General features: G+C 32.2%; 1 protein-coding gene and 1 long non-coding RNA gene across 2 annotated transcripts; one reads left to right on the forward strand and one right to left on the reverse strand.

Moving 5' to 3' along the window:
• The first annotated feature begins 9000 nt into the window (after positions 1–9000).
• Positions 9001–13301, forward strand: LOC127736494 (uncharacterized). Its single transcript, XR_007998984.1, has 2 exons — positions 9001–10890; positions 11175–13301. It is a non-coding gene; the product is annotated as an uncharacterized LOC127736494 (long non-coding RNA).
• A 1556-nt stretch (positions 13302–14857) lies between these two features.
• LOC127736490 (myticin-B-like) lies at positions 14858–17317 on the reverse strand. Its single transcript, XM_052247041.1, has 4 exons — positions 17231–17317; positions 16659–16747; positions 15876–16071; positions 14858–15128 (listed from the first exon to the last, which is right to left on the reverse strand). Exons 2-4 carry the CDS (start codon positions 16705–16707, stop codon positions 15083–15085), a joined length of 291 nt encoding a protein of 96 aa, XP_052103001.1. The 5' UTR covers positions 16708–16747; positions 17231–17317; the 3' UTR covers positions 14858–15082.
• Between the last annotated feature and the right edge of the window lie 5436 nt (positions 17318–22753).

Consider the following 22753-nt stretch of genomic DNA (forward strand, 5'->3'; position numbering starts at 1 on the left):
CCCTTTCACATGATAAAGAGATTGCTGCAGTTACGTTTATAGAGTCAAATAAAAAAAATATATAATAACTACTCTAGCAAAGACACGTTTATCTTTTGTCTATTTATTGTAGTTCTTAAAAATGCATTTACAACACATTCCACTAGATTTCTTTTTACATGCACAATAAGATGACCGTTGGAAAATTGAATGTTGTTAATCAACCGAAGGAAAAAATAACTTGTGTTAATCACGTTCATATTTTGTCTTCCATTTCTAAATGTTCTTCAAGTTGAATAGGCTTTAGGACACTTGATGATTATAATAAACGGTTTGAGAAATTTGTAATGAAACGGATTCGGTTTCATATATGGGATATTTTTTTCCTGTCATTAAATTCATCCATCGTTATTGAACATTAGAGGTCGTAATCTCTGAATTGATTGAATTACATATCTAGCGAAGTAGAATATAGATTTTAATATTTACACAGAAAAATAAACGTTGAACAATACACACACTACAAAAAACAAAGGTTAACAAGGGTGAACCCCGATGAAGAGCAGTTCCTGTTTCAAAAGTGACAACCGTCGTGTTATTTACTGGAAGTAAAAAATGGTGATAAGTCACAGTCGGTCAAGCAAAACACTGGTAACAAGATTTCAGTTTCAAACGGTCATTTTGGTCTGATCAAGTCTCAATCGATTGAATTTAACGCAAGAACAAAACGTCAAGACTTTTTCAAACTTTCAAATGCCGTTCTGATCGATAGTCACGTACAGCAGGTAATTTAGTCCGTTCAGGCATGTCAAAATGAATAAAGCGGAATGTTCTAGCGAGCGTTTTAGATCTGTTAAGGCGGTTTCAGATGAAATCAGACCATGTATACAAATTTACGTTCATATATTGTCAGATCGAGTTCAGTCGTGTTCAGATTTTAATAATTTGGATACAAAATGGGTGAAAATTTTCCGGTGTGTATCAAGGGTTGCTCCCCTTTAAAAATAAAATCGAAAAACAGAAAGATGACGTTCCTTTATCTCTCCATTTTAATCTATTTTTTAATATTCTTTAATCCTTAATTCTTGTTATCTACGTAATCATTAAACAATTTAGGGTGTTTTTAAATAAATAATAAAATTAGATTGTTTTTCTTGTTTTTGGTCATTATGATATGGCTTGACAAAAGTGAATTCGCTCTGTCACAAATAGTTAAAAACCCCTAAATATGGTTGAATAATATCAAATAATGATAAGATCAATATTTGAAAAATGTTTTATACGTGAATGTCATCGTGTGTTTGTTCGTGTGTTTTGATATACGGGCGTTTAAAAATGTAGCTAACTCGACGTAAATACTATTTTTAATCTTTCGCCTTGTTTGCTTGATCGTGCTAGCTGGTTAAATTATCCAGCCGGACAACAAATCCCTGATTTGTCCGTTAATAACCCCGGATTTATTATCCGAGATTCAAATGGAGATACTTTCTAAGAAAGCCATCAACAGATGTCACGGCGCAGAAAAAAATATTTGCGTGGAAAAACGACCTAGTAGGAATCATATTTTATGAAACCAAACATATCATGACCGGTAAACATGATATCATGAGTTTTTAATTATTTGAAAAACATAAGAAGTCAAAGTAATGTGTCGTTGAAAAAGAAATTGAAGCCATTTTTTTTAGTTGTCGGAACCGCCATTTTTCAACTTCGACTGTCATTGACAAATTTTCAGCTCTGAACGAATTGACACAGACCTGGTTAACCTAGAAAAAAAATGTGACTGGTTTATTTTGATAAACTGGAACATGGAGAACAGAACAGGGATGGTCACATTACGTTACCATTCGTTGTTTACACACGAGCACAAGTTCTATTCACATTTGCACAATTTGGTAAGGCCGCTCAATTATTTCCTATATTTGTTTCTTTAAATTTCTCTGCTCTTGACCAAAACAGCTCAGAAATATGACAAAACCGTCGCAGAGGAAAAGACAGTCAACATGTCATTGAAATGAATAAAATCTGTTATTTTTTTGGGGATTTATTTTCCCTTTGCATGCCTCAATGATGTTTTTCAGTACACAATTACAAAATGTGAATATTAGTTGTCTATTTTCTTAAAAATCACACAGATATATTGAATTCAGCACATTATCCATATAAGAATATGTATATAGAGCTCCCAATCATCAGGCGGAAACCCAGTTGAAATTAAACAAAAGAAAAAGAACTCTTTATTAGAGAAGGTAAAAAATGCCAAATTGGTAAATTTGAAAATGCATAACTTCAAAAACATTCATTTTGTGTGTGTGTTATCAAGGGTAATTAGTCCTCATTCTCAATTTTTAGGATCGTAATGATGCTATGAGGATAAATTGATTTTTTTTTAGAGCTACATTGACAGCGTGTTATCATTACAATGGCTTCCATTTTTATGATTATAATAATTAAGTGGCGTAATGGGGAGATCATTTTGACGAAGTAGAATCCTGACTGATCATATCCTTTAATAACTGCCTTATTAATTAGATATAAGAAGATGTGGTATGAGTGCCAATGAGACAACTCTCCATCCAAATCAAAATTTATAAAAGTAAACCATTATAGGTCTCAGTACGGTCTTCAACACGGAGTTTTGGCTCACACCGAACAGTAAGCTTTAAAGGGCCCCAAAAAATACTAGTGTAAAACCATTCAAACGGGAAAACCAACGGTCTAATCTATATAAAAAACGAGAAACGAGAAACACTTATGAACCACATCAACAAACGACAACTACTGAACATCAGATTCCTGACTTAGGACAGGTGCAAACAAATGCAGCGGGTTTAAACGTTTTAATGGTACCAAACCTTCACCCTTTTTTCGAAACAATAGTGTCACATCACAACATAGAAAGACACACTATAAAATATCAACTGAAATAGCTTAGCTCAATCAAAGGACATATTAACACCATTGAACATACACTGAACAAATAAATTAGACCTATTTTTATAAATTAAACCTATTTTTTTGCGAAGTCCAGTTGTAAATTATTGTGATCTGTTAGCATGTCAGGATTTGTCCTTGATGACATGACCGCAGTGTAAACATAATAAAATCTGATATATCATAGATAAAAGACAGAGGAAAACTAATTTGAACACAGTCAGATCTTTATGTTATGGTTTACATATGTAATTGCAAAAGAACGAAGATGATATCACATTAAAATATAAATGTTTTTGCTTATTCCCTGTTCATCTCCAATCAATCCTTCATTAGTTGTTCTATCTACATGCAGTTTACATAAATAAATCCATATTTATTATGATTAAGTCCATTATAGGTTTACAATTATTTAGCTGCATGCACCTGCATTTGATGAGAAATTACATATCAGGTCAACATGGTAATTTTTTTTAATTGATAATTCTTCATTATTCCACATATTTATGTATATGTTACCAGAAATGGTTTTATATATGGTACAATTTAGACTTACATATTTTTTTTATATCATTATGTATTTATTTTTCACACCACATGGGCTTGTTTTATGTTTTGATTTAATAATTTGATTACATTTATATCCACTGAAAGATACAACATTTCATATTATTCATGAAATGCAATTTTCAGGTTTTTTACAGTATATTGTCAATTTACTTAATCATGTTTATATCTTGATTAGAAATATTCAGTTATTTGATATTCGTGATTTGGAATTGTGTTTTTCAGTTGAAAAATACTTAGTAGCTGTCACACCCAGAATACATCCTGATACTCTTGGCATTGGCAATACCTGTTATTGCATTTGTACATATGTTCTATGAAGTAATTTGACATTTCTGTTGAAGCCTGAAAATGCAACTTTTTCATCATTCTATTAAGCTTTCAGCAATTGAGGGACTGGTGGTTTTATTTTATAATAAGAGTTGAAGTTTTTATTTTCTGTTGAAACCTTGAAAATTCAATATATATTGTTAAATACAGACATGACAACTCAAGGGGGACTGCAAATGGTGGATGGGTATCCATGTCATATGTCAAGCTCTATATCTCTTAAGACCTGGCAAGTTCTGAATGATTAAAAACAGAAACAACTACATTTTGTAAATGTTTTCTTTTTATTTTATAATCTCTTTTTTTGAAATGAAACAACACACAACAAAACAGAAATCAGGCCGTTATTTTTCTAGTTTCTGTGTCATTTGGTCTCCTGTGGAGAATTTTCTCATTGCCAATCATACCACATCTTCTTATTTTTATATTGTCGTGGGCATCATAATTATGCCAGTGGCCTGGAGTTGTTGCATTTCAGTGTTCATCATTAGTTTTAGATACATTATCTTTATTTAAATATTGCATATAAAACACCCAATTAGGATCGGGAAAAAATTTAGTTCACAGATATAACTGACAATGGATTCTAACAGAAATTCTCTCAAAATATTACTCTAGAATAGAATAGATTATATAAAACATGTACATTTGATATCCATAATCTTTATAAAACATCTTTTCGTGTAGATCTATTAAGAAAACCATCTGTTTCTTAATCATTGAATGCTGAATCAATATGAAGTATTTATGTGTACTCTAAGAAGATGTATGCCTTGAATCAATAATTATATCTTTCAAATTATGACAAAATAGAGGTAAACATGCAATCAGAGAAAGTGCTGAAACATATTTTCCCCTAAAAAGCTTGGGATTAATATTTTTTTCTAATAATTTACTGGTCCAAGTCCCCTCCCTTTATGTATGTTTTTTACTACATGCTTCTTTTTATTTTTTAAGCTTACTGTGTGTAGCATTAAATGTCTAAAAGCAATGATTTTTTTTTTGGAAACTGAAAAAAAAATATCTTAAAGTGAAAATTGGCAATATCCATGATTTCTAGATCATAAGAAAAACATTGGAAATCTTTCGATTAAACATTGATTTAATAAAACATGAAACCAACGCGTTATAAATTGCATCCGTCCGAAGTGTTTAACTGAATTTACCTTCATCAGGAACGCTCAAAGCCGAATATTTGAATGCCAAGGATACATAGGAACCCAAACAGTTAAATAGCTATATAACCAAAAATGACATACAATTAATAGCCAAATCCATCTAAGGTCAACTTTGCCAAAATAAGAAACAAAACAGACATACATTCTGTTATACTTTCTTTTCACTGTTTAGGTCCTGAACTTAACAGGTGCTCTATGCCAATGATAAATTGTAATTTCCAAGATGTTTTTTTTTTATATTTAAACATTTTACTACCGCATACAGAAAATGATGGGTTATTATGCCTCAGAAACACTCTTTCTCTTACTTAAATTGAGCGAATTACTAATTTTCACTCGTTTCTGATCAGCCGTCCCTTGAACGAGTTACCATTTGAGTTATCTCCCTTTGGTCGATCGCCAATTTTGGACCTGTTGATTTGACACACGGCCGGTTAACCTGGCGAGTTTTGATAACGATAGGCATTTCGTGTTCATAATGTCAAGAGGTATCATCCCTCTTAAGGAAAATACGTTACCATTCCGTATGTCATTTCAATTACGTTTATTTATTTTCAATAGTCACTTCTGCTGCACGTTCTTTCTTAAACTTTAGCCACCAAATTGGAAAGGAAGTCCTGCATTTTCAGTCTTTTGATACATACGTAGTGAAAGTCTGAAACCTGCCGTATTAAAAGATAAATTTATTACTGGTTAGTGTGGTTTTTTCCGCGCTATACCAACAAGAGGTATTTACTGGTCCTAACCTGGTTAGTGTGGTTGTGCAGCGCTAAACCAAACACTCCATACATATACAACCAATAGAAACCATCTTAGTGACTTCTTGTGGTGCCAGGTGGGAACCCAGTTGCTATAAATGTGTCATTTGTCTTAATTCAGTTTTATTCTACATGTACCAACCCTAAATTCCCTGTGGCTACAGCAAAACAAGATGGCTAGCGCAATGGAGATGGGAACATGTAAAAAGGCTCTATAACAGACAATTGACTGCCGGTAAATCATACAACCAACAGTAATATAAATTATGCTACAAACAGAGACAAGGCTCTGGAAACAACAACATTCAAGTGCAACTACCAACATTTAACATTCGAGATGAAAGCAAGCAATATTTTTGTGGCAGAATTCAGTACAGCAGCATACAAACTGGCACAGTCCAGAAGTTTAACACTACTACAATCTACTGACATTTCTACTAACTATACTGTCGTACTTTTACGTATAATTGTTTAATTTTTACACATTGTGACTTGGATGGAGAGTTGTCTCATTGGCACTTATACCACATCTTCTTATTTCTATGTACTTGAACAACATTGCATTGAACTCACAAATCTCAAGATCGATTCTTGCTACAAGGTATATAACAGAAATTCAAAATATCAACTAGAAATATGCGCAAATTTACCATCAATTGTTTCTATACAAATAAAATGACAGTTAATTGCAATAGAATTGATATCTTCATTAATGATATCTTTGATAGTCTATGTTCAGAAATTAAGAGCAAATTTAAAGAACTAGATATATGTAACAACACTATCAAGACTCAACTAAAAAACCTAAAGGATACCACATCAACTATTATACATCAGGATGGAAAAACCTATCCGCAAAAATGGTCACTACAATCGAGAAGAGTGAAGAGCAACCTGGAGAGCCACGGAGAAACTATCTCCAGACCAGCAATCATTGATACCTTCAATACTCAGCAATAGGAAGAGGATAAAAACAAACAAATCATCTGTCCTAAATGAAGGTATTGCCTGTGATTCTTGGAACAATTGGTACCACCACATCTGCTCAAACATCAAGGAAGACGACCTGAAACTATATGAGAGATCTAATTTGAATTTAAAATGATGATTTACTATATATTGAACAAAGCAATAACCAAGTTGAATCTACTGATTGTCCTGATGAAAGAGGTACATCCCCTAATCAAGGAACCTCGGACTCAAACACCCGAAAAACTGGATGACAAATTCGGCTAATTTGGCCCCGTAGAGCACACGTCTACCCAAATCACTCAAGCAACAGCAAACTTTTCATCCAAACATTCAACCTACAACAAGTTTGAATCATTCTACAGTAGCAATCCATACCAGGAAATATCCAGGATACGACAATGATTCATTATACCAACCACAAACAAGTCAACGCACCAAACAACATAGAGGCATTTCATCAAATCAAAATAGAAATATATCGCATGATATACAAAACATCACCAGCATGAGCCCTCTTACTCTCTCCTCCAGAAAAATGTACAACCATGTAGAACAAATGCAAGCACGGTACAACCAGACAAAGACAGACACTCTGGCCTCATTATGACTGCTCCCACTTCAGAGAAACTGGTTCAACACACAGCAATTGTTCACAATACACAGGTTGCTCAAGAAAATAACAACACGAGAACAGAAGCACTTGACCAATGCCAACAACTTGGACACGTTTCAATCCTACTCAAAGATGATAATCCAACAATAGAAGAACAGAACCAACCTTTTTCAAGAGATGTGCCTCATAGAACAACCACCAGATCAACTACTTCAGGTGGAATCACTCCTAAAATCGCGAACATCAGAATAACAACCTGCAATATAGAGGGAGTGAGATCAAATAAATATTTCATTCAACTCCTAAGTCAAGAATCGCACATTATATGCCTACAAGAACATTTTCTCTGGGAATGCTAAATAAGTATCTTATATTCAATACTACCTGACCATGATAATCATACTAGATGTCATGATTCAAATGAACCTCTGACTTGTATTAAATTTCCTAGAAGCCGTTCAGGGGTCTCCATCTTATGGCGAGAAACAGCCAAATTCAGAAACTACCTGATAGAAATGAAAGGGTGATAGCCATTTTAATCTCATCTCACGTGGATGCTTGTCTAATTAATGTCTATATGCCAATTATGGATAAAGACTCTTACTTCCTTCTGTTCCTTCAGACACTTGTCAAAAATAGGAAAATCAAAGAAGCCAGATCATTTAATTTCACATTCAGATATATTGATGATGTTCTTTCCATTAACAATCCAAACTTTTCTGATTGGGTTTCATTAATAAATCCTCTAGAACTAGAAATTAAAGAAACACAAGTCACAGTTTCCTCCGCCTCAGTTTTAGACTTATACCTCGAATTTGACATAAGTTGTCATCTCAAAACCATAATCTATGACAAGCGAGACGATTTTGATTTTGAATTATAAACGCAATCATAAGTTTGAACGTTGTTTTCAATTTAGACTCGTTTATATTTCTTCGTTTGGGCTTGTATTATATTTGCCTTCGGGTTTATGTGATCCGTTCATCCTATTTCGACCCTTCAAAATTCAAGAGTCTATCCTAATTTGAGGTAAATTATACGGCCTTCCAAATAACGTTTCGATTCCTAACATCACTGAAGAGACATTAATTGTCGAAATCCGGATATAGTGTACCAATTTTTGGTCCTCATGTTTGCGGTATACCATCTTTTCCGCAAGTTTATTGTTTTCTGTTTGGTAATAAATTATTATAAGATCCATTTTGTTACATCTTGTGATCCGTTTATTTGGCAATCGCCAATGGCAGTCAGCAGGGTTTAAGAACATCAGTTGTTCGACCTGCTAGTCAAATGCGTTTTGTCAAGGATTTGTATAGTGAGAAGGATTGGAATCTCGTGGACTATTTGCATTGCCTGTATTGAAATAAGCTGCGTATGATGAGATTTTGCGAGATGCATCTCGTTAGTCGTTTTTCGTCCACCATTACAAGTTGAATTTATGTCATTTCCAGATAAACTCGGCGTATTGTAAGTATACTATAACAAAATTACATGATGTGATACTTTTAAGTGTAAGTTTATGACAGTTCTGATTCAAAAAACAGTTTATATCTTTACAAAACACATTGTCTGCATCTAAATATACTATGCATTTTATATGTTGGTCATCGTAATAATCCCGCCCAAATAGGCGGTCCAAACCACAATTAAATCTCAATCTCCTCCTTCATAATAAGGAATTGTGTTCAGAAACTTGAATTATATGAAATAAATGTGTGATGCGTGCATATTATAAACTATATAGTGTAAGGAGCTTTCGTTGTTGTTGTTTTAATGGTTATTTCAGACCAACCGTCAAAAATCGTCCCGCGTCAGTGTAGAAAAGGGTATACTGATAAAATATCAATAAAGTGCCACAATCTGTCGATTTCAACACTAAAACGTAATTAAATCAATTTATCATAGTTTATTTGTTGTACTTTCTAAAACATTTGGCTTGCAAAATGATAACGTGTGATATTTTCATATTTTCAAAATACCGCTACGGTTACTAGATGCATCCAAAAGTCGTTATTATGGGCGGGACCAAATTAACATAAATAAACTTCCTGTAGTCCCTCGAACGTGATGAAAAATGTTTACAGTAGAATACATAGTTTGCATCTGTTGTTTCATGGACATTTACACCAAAAGGTATTGCTTTTTCCTTTAGATATGATGTGAAAATGTACTGGGAAATTCCTTTATGCCTTCAAGGGTTTACAGAACCCTGCTTATGTTCACCACATCGACTGAGTATATCATACAGTCATACTGCACATAGGCTACTGTCATAGGTGATAGCATATTTTGGCAGTAGTATAAAGTGAAAATATAGGGACACTATTAATTTACAAGTTAAAGGCGTGTTCTTACTATCATATATTAAGACTGTCTATCTCTCCAATTTTTTGGTATACCTCAGGCCTGTACCAAAGATAACAGGAGATAGTTACATTTGTATATGTGTATATATGTGCTTAAAATTGTGGGGGATAAGGGTACGATTTCAGTGCGACTCATTCAGTTAATGAAATAAAAAATATATATTGCCGTCTTCAGGATAAATCACAAGCGCTCGTCCCAGACCAGTATAATTTTTCTGAGGCTTAACTGCCCAAATGAATAAAAAGAAAATTTATGAAAGACTATTTTTCAGGCTTTGTTGTCAAAAAGTGTTCCATAATACACAAAATCTCTTAACACTCATAAACAAAAACCAAAAAGAAAAGAACGGTCCATTCACATGTACATGTATGGAGAATTTGAAAGTAAAATTAGGCACTTCATCAAGGAGCAGTTATAAACTATCAGCTCACTACTAAAAACTCTTCATACATGTATTGTCAGGACTCTTGGGTGTCTGGGTTCATCATTTGAAATATAAAGAAATACCAAAATAGTCAAAAATTTTATGTTGTCATGGTCAAACATTTGATATTCTTGGGATAGCTACATGTCTACTAAAGTACATAATTAATCCTTGTTACCCCAATACAATCAACCGGTTATGTACTTGTATAGGATGCATAATGTGCCAATGCGGACTTTAAAATTCTGAACTTTTTCTGACCAGACTCCATATTCTACATAAATTCATGTCTTTTTTTTTAATTATTTTTGTGATGTATTATGAACTGTGTTACTTTGTTAATGTTCATATATATATATATATATATATGTATACCATAAAACCCAAGATAACTGGATTAATTTCAATAAAATACATATCCCAGCATTATTATAGTGAACATGTAAATTACATCTGTTTACATGGTTTAAACAGTAACAGATTATACATAACCCAGCAGTGACGAGTGCCCAATTATTCGTTTTTAAATTACTGCAAAATTCTATAAATTTTATTTGATAAAAAATAATTATTTAGCTTTTATATATGGACAGCTAGGAGAGTAGCTGACTCTTGATACATAAGTAATAAAATTTCAGTTACTGTGTATAATTGTTTTACATCATATTTGCATTAAGTTTTTTACTTTCAGCTGTAAAAGATATTTTGTGTTCTAATAGTACTTCTCTCGGAAGACAATAGTTGGTTATGGCTGTGGATAATAATCAGGTAACTACATTATTAAATATATAAAATAATACTGATACCAGAATTACTTTAAAATCATTATATTCAGAATTTGTGCAAGAACCATACCAGTGTGCCACATCTCTTAATATTTTTTACAGAAAATTTTGCAGGTGTATTTTGTTTTACATGTAATGTTTTATTTTTTTTGCTTTGAAATTAAATGGATTAATATTATAGTTTTACAATATGGAAAATGTCAGGGAAACCCTAATTATATTTTATGTATTTTAGTCTTACAAAAAACAAATGTTTGTTATTTTCAGGATACCAAAGTTAAAGAAAGGAGATATGTTTCTTTGTGGTGAAAGTGCAAGAAATAACACCATATTTTGACTTACAAAATGATCACTCATACTGCATGCAATACAGGGAAAGGCATCAAACCAAGCCTCCAGAAGACATACATTTGTAGAATGTATTTTCTATGATGTACACGTCGCAGAGGATACTTTATGTTCCAAAAATTCAAATACAAATTGTGTCAGCTCCTGTGACAAACTTAAGACGGAAGTTAACCAGAGTATGAAATCACCATTATCAATATGTAAAATCCAAACAGTGACTATATATTTATTCAAATAGTGTCATGAATGGAATTAAAAAAAGGACTTGAAAAATTAACATGTTTTAATATTGTTTTGTGTGTGTGAATAAAATTTGTCAGCAAGAACAAACTTCTTTTATTACAAGACATCCAGAATACATGTCTTCATACATGTCATAGCAGGTACCAGTATTTCTGTGGTTTGGTGTTCCCGGATAGTTTAGTTTGTAACAATGTTCCCTTTTTTGGTCTTTCATGCTTGGTTCATAAGGAAGGTAAAAAAATATTTCATGTGGGCATAAAAATAAGGAGATGTGGTACGATTGCTATTAAGACAACTATCAGGAGATCAAAGGACAAGGATGTAAACGAAGACAGGTCAGTGTTCACTAAGATAGGTTTTCTAGGTCCAATGTAGGTACTTTTTGAAAGTGGATAACCAATGGATTTATTGGGTCAATGGGATGAAGGTGGGGTGATGTGGGAATGAATATTTTAGCTTGGTGAGAATTAGTAGAAGAAATAATGTTGCCCGTTCAAGATGAAAATGAATAAGCTGCTGCATTTCTGTCTCACATTAAGCATGAAAAATTATGTAAAAAAGTGAAAACGAAGCTATGTGACATAAACAATCTGAGCAACAGATAAAAATGAAATAATATTGACTATTTGTGAATAATCTGTCCAAGAGAAATCCTCCTGCCTTACCCCCTAAAAATGTCCACTTATATACAAATGTATGCTCTTAATGCTAATAAAAAATGTCAAATCTTTACCAATATAAAAATAAGGAGATGTATGAATGCCAATGAGACAACTATCCATCAAATTCAAATGAAGTGGATGTAAGCAATTATAGGCAACTGTACAGCCTTCAACAATGAGAAAAACCCATATTGTATAGTTGGCTCTAAAAGGCCACAACGTGAAAAATGTGAAACAAATTATGAGTAGGGTGTATGACACAATAAGCAGATAACCCATCAAAGTTAATCGTAAAATGCTATTAGTTGCTTGTGTTACTAATGTTTTTCACAAGGGAAATTTACTTGTACTTGCCATGGGTACAACCATTGATTTTAGGGTATGAATGATACGTTCATTGTTGAAGACCCTACATCAACTGTCAAGATGAAGAACAGGAATAAAAGCCATGTTCATTGATAATTTTCTATGTTTTCTATGTATTGTGTGCGATTTAGTCCCATGTACATTTACTCCATATCTTTTCAGTTTCTATTTTACTGTTGTTTATAATCATGAACTTATTTTTAACTTCCTGCCAGTCCTTCAATGAACTCAAACCTCTATAGATCCAGTTACAACTCATGCATTTGCAGTTTGAACAGACGAGAATTCTTTAATTAAAATCAATGAATTCATTTAATTTCTCATTTGTTGCGGACCTTACATTTGAACATGTATACTGGTTCTGTTAAATTTATTCATAACTTAACTATGATAAAAAAAATCAACATACAGATATTGTATGGAGACTGACTATTCTTGAAGACTGTATGATTTCCTCTAACTGTCAACATGGTCAATGCTCTTGTGGTAGTTGGGTCAGTTTCATATACTAGAAGAAAGGACAAAGACAAGCTGCGAAAATAAATAATTGTTTTGACCTTCTCTTTGGGGTTATCTTAAACAGCTATTACTAGTATCATAAAGATGTGTTGGGCTACTCAAATTACGATCACAAGAAAAACAACAACATAATTACGATAATTTTCGGCAACTGCCAAATGTAAACGACTATCAAAGTTTATTTTCCAGCTTGAGAGAGGTCCTCAATATGACATACTCAGAAGGAATCGTGATATCTTTGCGAATTAAAACAAAATATGATCAAAGATGCTAAAACAAACTAAACCTAACAACAAACAAGTCAGAAATGATTATCTTGCAATACACGCTGTTCAACCGGATATTTACTAACAGGCGCGTATAAATTTATAGTGGCGAGTACGCAACATCTCACGATACGCGAGAAGTGTCGATATACCGCGAGATTCCGATCCTTCTCACTATACAAATCCTTGGTTTTGTTAAAATATACTTTTTCACTTTTTGGTCTTTTGGAAAATGTTGTTTGTGCTGTATTTAGACCCCTCTACCAAGAAATTTGTTTTGCATGCACACGTTTAAAAATTGCGGTTTTTATGCAACGCAATCATAGGTATGAACGTTGTTTTCAATTTAGACTCGTCTAACTTAATCTATATATATATATATATATAAAGTCGGAAGATACCAAACGGATATTCAAACTCAAAAGTCGAACTCGCCATGACATTATTGTATAATATAGTTCTTACTATACAAATACTTGATTGGGTTGAGCACTCACAGTTAACATATTTCAATTTTGGCAACATTAAATCGAATTTAGAAGTAAGACAGCGATGACTTTGTATACATATAGAATGGTAGCGCGATTAACTAATACATGTATGCAACCCGGAACAGCAATAACAAAAGCTGAGGATCGGATGTCAGGGTACATGATTTACTTTATGTCTGTCTCAATTCAAGAACCTGCAATATCCTGTGATAACGCCCTATAGATAATTATAGCTCAACGATTACATAATAATGTATGCTTGCAAGGGGCATATTTGTTGGTACATTAGATTTCTGTGATCTGAAATCGATCGAAAACCAACAAGCTATTCCGAAAAAAAGCATTCAATGCATTCCAAACAGTAAAAGCCTATCCAATCATCAATGCTTTTAATTTTACAAAAGTTAATTTATGAATGGGATTCCGCGTACTTGAAATAATACTAAAATAGGACGCTTTTTGAAAACAAAAAAGTGAAAAATGTTACATTTTAGCCAAAGATGGGTAGGATAGGGGTTCCGTATTACAATATTTCTTTGCCAACTCTTGTGAAAAAATGTTCCGACCCATTTGTCTCATCACAAACAATATTTTTATATAGTTTAGTAATTAAAAATATCAAAAGTATAATAAATATTCATAATCTTTACCCCTAAAGACTATATTAGTAATTATGAATGTTTATACAATCTTAAAGTTGATAAAACATACCAATATCACATATGCTTTAAACAGAATCGTGCAAAAATAAAACCCAGTTTAAATAAGTTCTCCACTTCACAACTTGTGTACTAGAATTAGTAGTGAATATCACAATAAAAATTTCAAGTTATAAGTATTGAACAATTAAGGAGTATTGACCGGGTGGTAAATACAGGTAAAACTACTGGTTAATACGAGGGGAGGTTTTTACCGCCTAAAATTGGTTATTTGGAAATTCAAATCACAACTCCAATAAGCTTCTAAAGTTATTTTTATTTGACCATGAAGACACCAAGGAGGAAATGAAATATAATAAACTGCATAAAAACCTATTTTGCATAACAAGACAGGGAAAAAACTAACTTTTATTACCAGATATAAATCCGGACGACTTGACACGCTTATGTTATTTGTTAAATGTTATAATATTACTTCAAGCTTAAAAGCTAAAAGTGAGACAGAAGATTTAATAATACAAGTTTTGATAACAGAATAGGCACAAAATGTTCATCATCAAGGGAAGACGTATAGCTGATTTTCTAAATAACACAGTTGTAATCTTCATGTCAAATGTTTGTCTAGAACATTTCCATTCCTTGGTCCAAATTTTCCATCTCATTCATTCTGAAAAAAGTAAATGTTTTCTGAGATGTGTTCTTCTTATCACAAATTAAACTAGATCATTTCAAATTCCAGTTTTACTTCTGATTTTTTTCGTGCAATTGACCAGTCAGCGATTAAAAGGAAAGTGTTTTTGAACGCAATTATGTAAGAGACACAATGAAAGACACCATATCCACTTCCCCATTCATTAACCGAAATGGAAAGAAAATTTCCGTCCTTCCAATAGCCGTCCCTTCCGATTCTTGCAGGAGTACTAGTGTTTCAGGCAGTCGTCTTGTTCCTACGATTTTGAATTATACGACTGAGTATATAATGGCATATTGTATTCTACCAATCATATTTTCAAGATGGAATTCTTTATTTTCAAATTTTAAAATGGTCTATATCAAAAATGGGTATACATCTTTTATACAACATATCAGCTGCGTCGGATAGAAATCGACCTTATGCAAGTGCACGTATACATGTACATATATAAGACTTTGATTGATTTTGTAACATTCAAATACGAAATAAAAGATACATTTTGGTCTGTTTTGTAGGGTTCTTATAACAACTCAATTTTAACACAGTTAGAGATTCTACGTAGAAAATTTTCAACCCGAAATAGGTTAACAGATGTAATGATATCAATTTGCATAAGGTCGATTTCTATCCGACACAGCTCATATGTTGGTATGTAGACAAATATTTGTTTTATTTATAAAAGTTGATTTGGTTTAATGAAATCTTTAATTAAATACTTACATTGGAGTGTTATCCTTTTCGTTTACATTTTTAGCACTTCCGGAAAGTGCAAATGGGGACTCAACTCTGCTACAATGAAGGCAGTAGCAAATTTTCCCTGGATGAAGTTTGTAGCATCCATATAATGAGCAGCCAGCAGTCCCACAGAACTTACTACAGTAGAACGATGTGCAAGGTATTGATTGGGTTTCCTTAACTTCAATTGAAATAAGAAAAATATAATTCAAAAATAAGTATGTTAAAGTTTGTGAACTAATAACGATGCCTCTGTAAACGTTTGTTTAATAATTGAATGCTTCATTTCATAATTTTATTTGGGTGTAAAAGCGTTGACCGAATCACGTTTTGAATGAAGCGCAGAAGCGCTTCAAATTTAAAATGTGCGCAAGATCAAAGATGTTTCAACACTAAGAAAAATATTAAAAGAAGCATTCAATTTTTATAATTACATTGTGATGCTACAACCATGAAATAAAGAGTATATCAAGCTTTTCGTTTTTTTCAATGCATTATCTTAACATTGTCACGGATAGCACATGCAGTCATAGCTGTTGTATTTTAAACGGAAATAAAATATGATTTTGTAGTGCCTCGCTATTGTTGTCAGTCAATCAAAAATACGGATTCTAATGAAACATACATGTAATTTAATTATTTACATATAATTCTAAATAACTAAAAAATATATCGTTTGTAATCATTTATCATTATAACAAAGAAATTTTTGAATATATATTTTTAACGCAAACATACACACATATAAATTTCGATAAAGATATTTACCTCCGACAATAACTGCCACTACAACTGCTAACAAGATTGTTGCTTTCATGTTAAAAGTTTTCAGTTTTGAGGAATCCTAAATTATCGACCTAAATAAAAAAAAAAGACAACATGAAATGGTGATAGATGGTAATCTTAACGAACAACATTGTCAGTAAAGATAATAAGAGGGTATTTCATTTCAAAATTCAAAACAATCTGAATATTTTAAAATAGAATGAAATAATTATGGGTATCAAAAATTATATGAAGCGAATTGCATGGAAATAAAACCGTATTAGTACTCCTTGTTCAAATTGTTAGTATTGTGTGTTATATAGATATACAAGCATGTCTTTGTGAATATTTTTTTGCAAGTTATCTTCCTTTTTGTTCTTCTATCGGTGTTAATCTGTTTCTGGGTTTTGATAATTAGATTTTCCTTCAGTTCTCGTCACGTTATTGAACCAAATTTAAATGAAACTAATAATACAAGATGGGCAACTATGCTTAATGTAAAAACAGTTTTGCCTTTTCATTTAAAGCCAATACAAATGTGTTTGAAGAGTGATATAATTTGTAAATTTACCTACCTTTCGTACAATCTTGTAGAAGTTAAAGAAATGTGTAATAGTATAATATATATATATATATGTTCTGAACAGGAAAGCGGACATTGTACGTGGTTGTTTCTGCATTAAATTTAAAAGCGTAGTTTTAAGTTTATGTCAATCTGTCAATAATATTGTCATATCTATCTGCGTAATAACCGACTATCCTTTTTTTGTTATTTGAAGGCCAATATAGATCATCTTCATCAAATCATTACTTTTTGGTCGTTTGCGTTATATATCAACCTTTTGTGAAAACAACAAATTACAATTTCAGTAAAACTTAAACTACCTGACAACATATCAAAATTATGAAAACATTTTCTTGCATGCAACCATTTGACGAATAAAATGCCTTCAAGTGAAATTTAAAAAAAAGATTTAAAATTCAGAACTGCCGTAAAAAAACTCATCAAAAATACCATGCTCATAATTGTGTACGCCAGGCGCGTTTTGTCTACAAAAGACGCATTAATGACGCTCGAATCAAAAAAGATTAAAGGCCAATTAAAGTACGAAGCTGAAGAGCCGATTTCATTTTAAGAAATGTTTTTAGGAAAAGGGCCAAAATGGGCTATAACATTGTTTTCTTTTCTAGTATTCGTGTACATTATGGTAATTGTGGTAAAATTGATGATTTTTTAAAGATCAATCTGTTTCTGAAGTATGTCACCATATTAGATGTAGCATTTACAGTCTTAAAATTTCATCTTCTTTATTCATTTTATTCTAAATCCTATTTTAATGGGTTTTTTTTTAATAAAATATATGTCTGCGTAATACAAATATACAATACAACCTATGCCTTTATGATTTTAAGATACCATTGACCATACAGCAAAGGTGCATTATATGTGAAATGCAGTAAGTTTATCTAATAAAACTTTAAACTCATTTACATAACTCATATAGCTTCATAGTTTCAGTGTCGAAAGTGACAGATAATTGCATTTTTTTGTGTAAATACTCGTCTGTGTCAAGCAATTTACAATTTCATTCATATTACTTATTTTGGTAAAGGAAAACTATATAAGACAAGAACAGGTTCACAGGGATTACCAAAATTTTTGGACAATAGAGCAACTCCCATAAACCCCAAACACTCAACAGATCCGAAAAAAGAAACGTTCAAACAAAGACAGACAACAAACGAACAACAAATGGTTCAAATATCCTGACTTGATACAAGAACATAACACTTTCTTTAAAGTTGCACAATTAAACACTTTTTTCAACTTGCGGCGGAGTTATCAAGATTCGCTCGGTTAAGCCCTTTCATCATTGCTGCTATGAATAGAACATATCAGGCCGTTAGTTCTCTCGTTTGAATAGTTTTACATTTGTCATTTCGGGACCTTTTATAGCTGACTATGCGGTATGGGCTTTGTTCATTGTTGAAGTCCGTAATGTGACCTATAGTTGTTAATTTCTGTTTCATTTGGTCTCTTGTGGAGAGTTGTCTCATTGGCAATCATATCAAATCTTCTTATTTTTTTCTATAATATTTTAAACAAGGTTTAATTTATATCATTTATAATAATTAAGCATGTAATTTATACGGTATGGTTTTTACTTATTGTTGAAGGCCGTACGGTTGCCTATAATTGCTTACATCTACTTCATTTGAACTTTGGGGGATAGTTGTCTCATTGGCAATCATACCTCATCTCCTTATTCTTATACGGATACCGTTTGTGTGATCTTCTTTTAGAATTGTTGGCATGAATAGAAAAAGGTGTGTGTTAAATGTTTATGAGTCGGCAATTGAATAAGAAAAGCAAATGAAAAATTGACACCTAGAATGCGAAAATGATATTCAATAACGAACAAGCGCAAATATTATGTCAAGCTCGTAATTGTATGACTTTTAGATGTCTTTTGGGTGTTTGTGTTGTTAGGTTTCTATGTCATTGAAGCATCCCCCAACATCACCACTTTGTTTATAAATTTGAAATTACTTATAAGAGACAACCAAATAGATCGATTTTGGAAGATTCTATAATGTGCAGAAAAAAGTTAGGAACAACAACAATAATAATTGACGAGGTTCCTAGCGTGAATCAGTTAGCAAATATTTTGTGCATATTTATTGATATATTTTAGGGTATTTTTAGTTCATCCCTTTGTGATGTATTTTGACAAACTTTGTTGTGAAGACACTTAAAAAAATGTCAAAATAATTGACTGCAAATTTATTAAGGAGTTATGAAAGTATGGAATATGAAAAAATCCAAAGGTCAGCCAAGCACAATGGACAAATGTCTATGCTTTGCATTAGTTGCCCTTCCGGAGCACCTGAGATCACCCCCAGTTTTTGGTGGAATTCGTGTTGGTCATTCTTAAGTTTTCTATGTTGTGATTTGTGTATAGTTGTTTGTATTTTGATCCTTTTTAGTTTTTTTTCTTTTTGTTTTTGCCATAGCGTTGTCAGATCGTATTCGCTCATGAGTTTGAATGTCCCTTCTGGTATCTTTCGCTTCTATTTTTTATCCTTGTATCTAGTGCTAGTTGACTGGTGCGGGTTTATATTGTTTTCACAAATAGTCATCAAAATCCAACCCAAGTTGTCTTTTTGTTACAACAAAAGATGTTATGTTCACTTAAAAATGAAATCTCTACGTATACTGTAATTAAAATGAGCTTAGGAAGTGACTATTTTGGAAAAGAACTAAGAACCGAATACTTGTTCGGACAGATAAATTTGTCATATTGTTCTCAAACATAACAAAATCATCTGATAAAATAAGCGTAACAGTAACACTTTAATGATAGAGGAGACGATTTCAATTTTTAAATTATGAATTTTCCCCACCTTAGCAGTGCCACTCTCGAATGGAGTATACATATCTATCCTCATACGATATTAATGAGGTTATAGCTGCTATTCAGACTTTGTAAAACGGCAATGGTGTCTGAGCAGAAAACGAGCCAGGGATTTGTCAAAGAACGTCTTGTCTTATTTTCCAAAAAAAAAATATAAATCGGGAAGTACCAAAACTTAATAGATAAATATTCAGTGTCTACTTTACAAATAATACAAGATGGTCTTGAGTTAAAGATTCTAGTTGCTGAAGTTGTCTATTTCTTTTGTTTACAGTTTTCCCTTTGTTTGTCCTTGTGCTACTATGTTCCTTTTGGTCGTTTGACCTTTGACGTGACTCTGTATTTATAGATATGCATCCAGCTATCGGGTTTTGGCTTTGAGCGTTCCTGATGCAAGAGGTGTGAGTCGCTTTAGAAATTATTTCAAGAAAATCTCTGAAGATGGTCGAAATATCGGTCCCTTCCTTACAAATTCACCAGTTCCATGTGCTGGACAATACTGAGGTCTCCTGTAATAATATGACCACAGGGATTATATCTAGACTGAGGATGTTCACAGTCCGAGAGCTTAGATGTGCTGTTTCTATTATCAACGTCGATAAAAATAGACGTATAGTTAAACTTATATTTTGGATTTCTTTTGTAATTAGAAAATAGAAGAAATGATTTAGTAAAAATATTGATGAACAAGCTTTTGCACATTATAATCAATCAATCAATATACTTGATAACTTGATAAAACAAGTGAACTATTAATACGTATTTTAGTTTGATAACATGATGTGTATTGAGAGAAAAGATTATGGTTAAACAAGAAACTGACATTTTTTGTTCGTTCATAAAAGAGAAGAGAATAATACATTTGTTTAATCCGGTGATATCAAATTCAACTTTGTACAATTAATGGAATTGAATTTCAATTATGGCTTCCGTTGTTTTAAAAATATTTTTACATTGACAGAAGAATGGTAATATTCATCGGAATAAGAGAAAACTCAAATTTCTTGTTTAAAAAAATATTCTTGATGATATGTACACTTACCTGTTTTGTCAATTTTTAATCTTATACCAGCTATTTGGTCATCAACCCTAGATTTAACTTCTTTATTCATAAAATACTTAATAAAAAGATAATCGTGTAACAATGTATAACTGATTCATAACAGTTATAAAATCAACTGCAATTACCCTTCCGGAGTACCTGAGATCACCCCCAGTTTTTGGTGGCGTTCGTGTTGCTCAGTCTTTATTTTTCTATGTTGTGTTTTGTGTACTATTGATTGTTTGTTGGGCTTTTTCTTTTTTTAGCAATGGTGTTGTCAGTTTATTTTCGACTTATGAGTTTGAATGTCCCTTTGGTATATTTCGCCTCTCTTTTAAAGGTTTCATGGGAATTCCAATAATTCGTTGGTATAAAATCTTATCATGACGATTAAAATAATTGTCAAACAAGGAACAACGACTTGATTGTATCACTTTTATAATTAAAGATAGACTGGTTATTATTACAACAAATGAATTCATGAACTGATTTATCATAAACCAAGATATCATTTGTTTGGTCTTTTTTCAGGAACTTTTATTTATACATTTTGATATACACAGTGACATCGTCGTGGTTTCATCAAAGTTATATCGCCAAGACTTTATTTTAGTAATTGTTTAATAGTTTGGACCGTGAATTGTCCCATTTTAAATTCTGAGTTGTGGTATGTTGACATCACATATAAATAATCAATTTTACTTCTAAGACATTGGATTCGTCAGTTGTTACATTTGCTTGTATCTTCCTTATCGTTTACGAGATTTGAACATCGGTAAACTATTGTCACCTTAATTTACAATACCGATAGAAGGCGCATTTTTAAAAACAAAGTTGAAAAAAAAAAACAATTGTTTATCGATTTCCAATTTCATAATTCCATTAAGAAGATACAAATAAAGATAAAAAAAAAACAAACTTATGTTATTGTATGAACCTGTTATGTATGCATCATTCACAAAAGCGAATCCACACTCATTCAAAATATTATATTTAGAATAGAACATTATCGGTAAAATAGCAGATCAAACAACGTGAAAACAAATCGCTTGTGAGTTGAGACGTTGATGTATTGTATCGGTTTACCATTTATGATGGTGAACGTAAAACGTATGTAGTGTGGATTTCAGTGTGTTCTTACTCAAATCTCTGTGGGAGTATATTTTGTGTAGTTAGCGCTGTTACATGTAAAGAAATCCGTATAGTGTTAACATACACGCACGAATCGTATTATTTTGGATATACTAACGCCATACGATGGGCTGCGAGTAGGTTTCTTCTAAGAAAATGGGAAGTTGACAATTTGAATGTGAAAAAATATCATGTGCGTCATAGATTCTGGATTGAAGTCGTTCATCTGTGTCGATATAAAAGATCAAGATATGGAGCAGACTTTCTATTTTCGGAAATTTTATTAATCTCACGTTGCTTAAGATTTTTTTTTGTGTTTGTCTTGCATGAGGTTCTCTATGATTTCTGCTTTATAAAGTACAAAAACAAGTTGATCAGTATTAGCGAACAATTAGCACCCACATATATATCAAATGCCTGTTAAATGATCAATCCACCAAACTCAACAAATATGATGTCGATGAAAAGTCCAGCATTTTGATGATATCATCTCCGGTGAATTTGTTGTT

This window comes from Mytilus californianus, unplaced genomic scaffold (assembly GCF_021869535.1).
Source record: "Mytilus californianus isolate M0D057914Y unplaced genomic scaffold, xbMytCali1.0.p SCAF_31, whole genome shotgun sequence".
Lineage (NCBI taxonomy): Eukaryota > Metazoa > Mollusca > Bivalvia > Mytilida > Mytilidae > Mytilus > Mytilus californianus.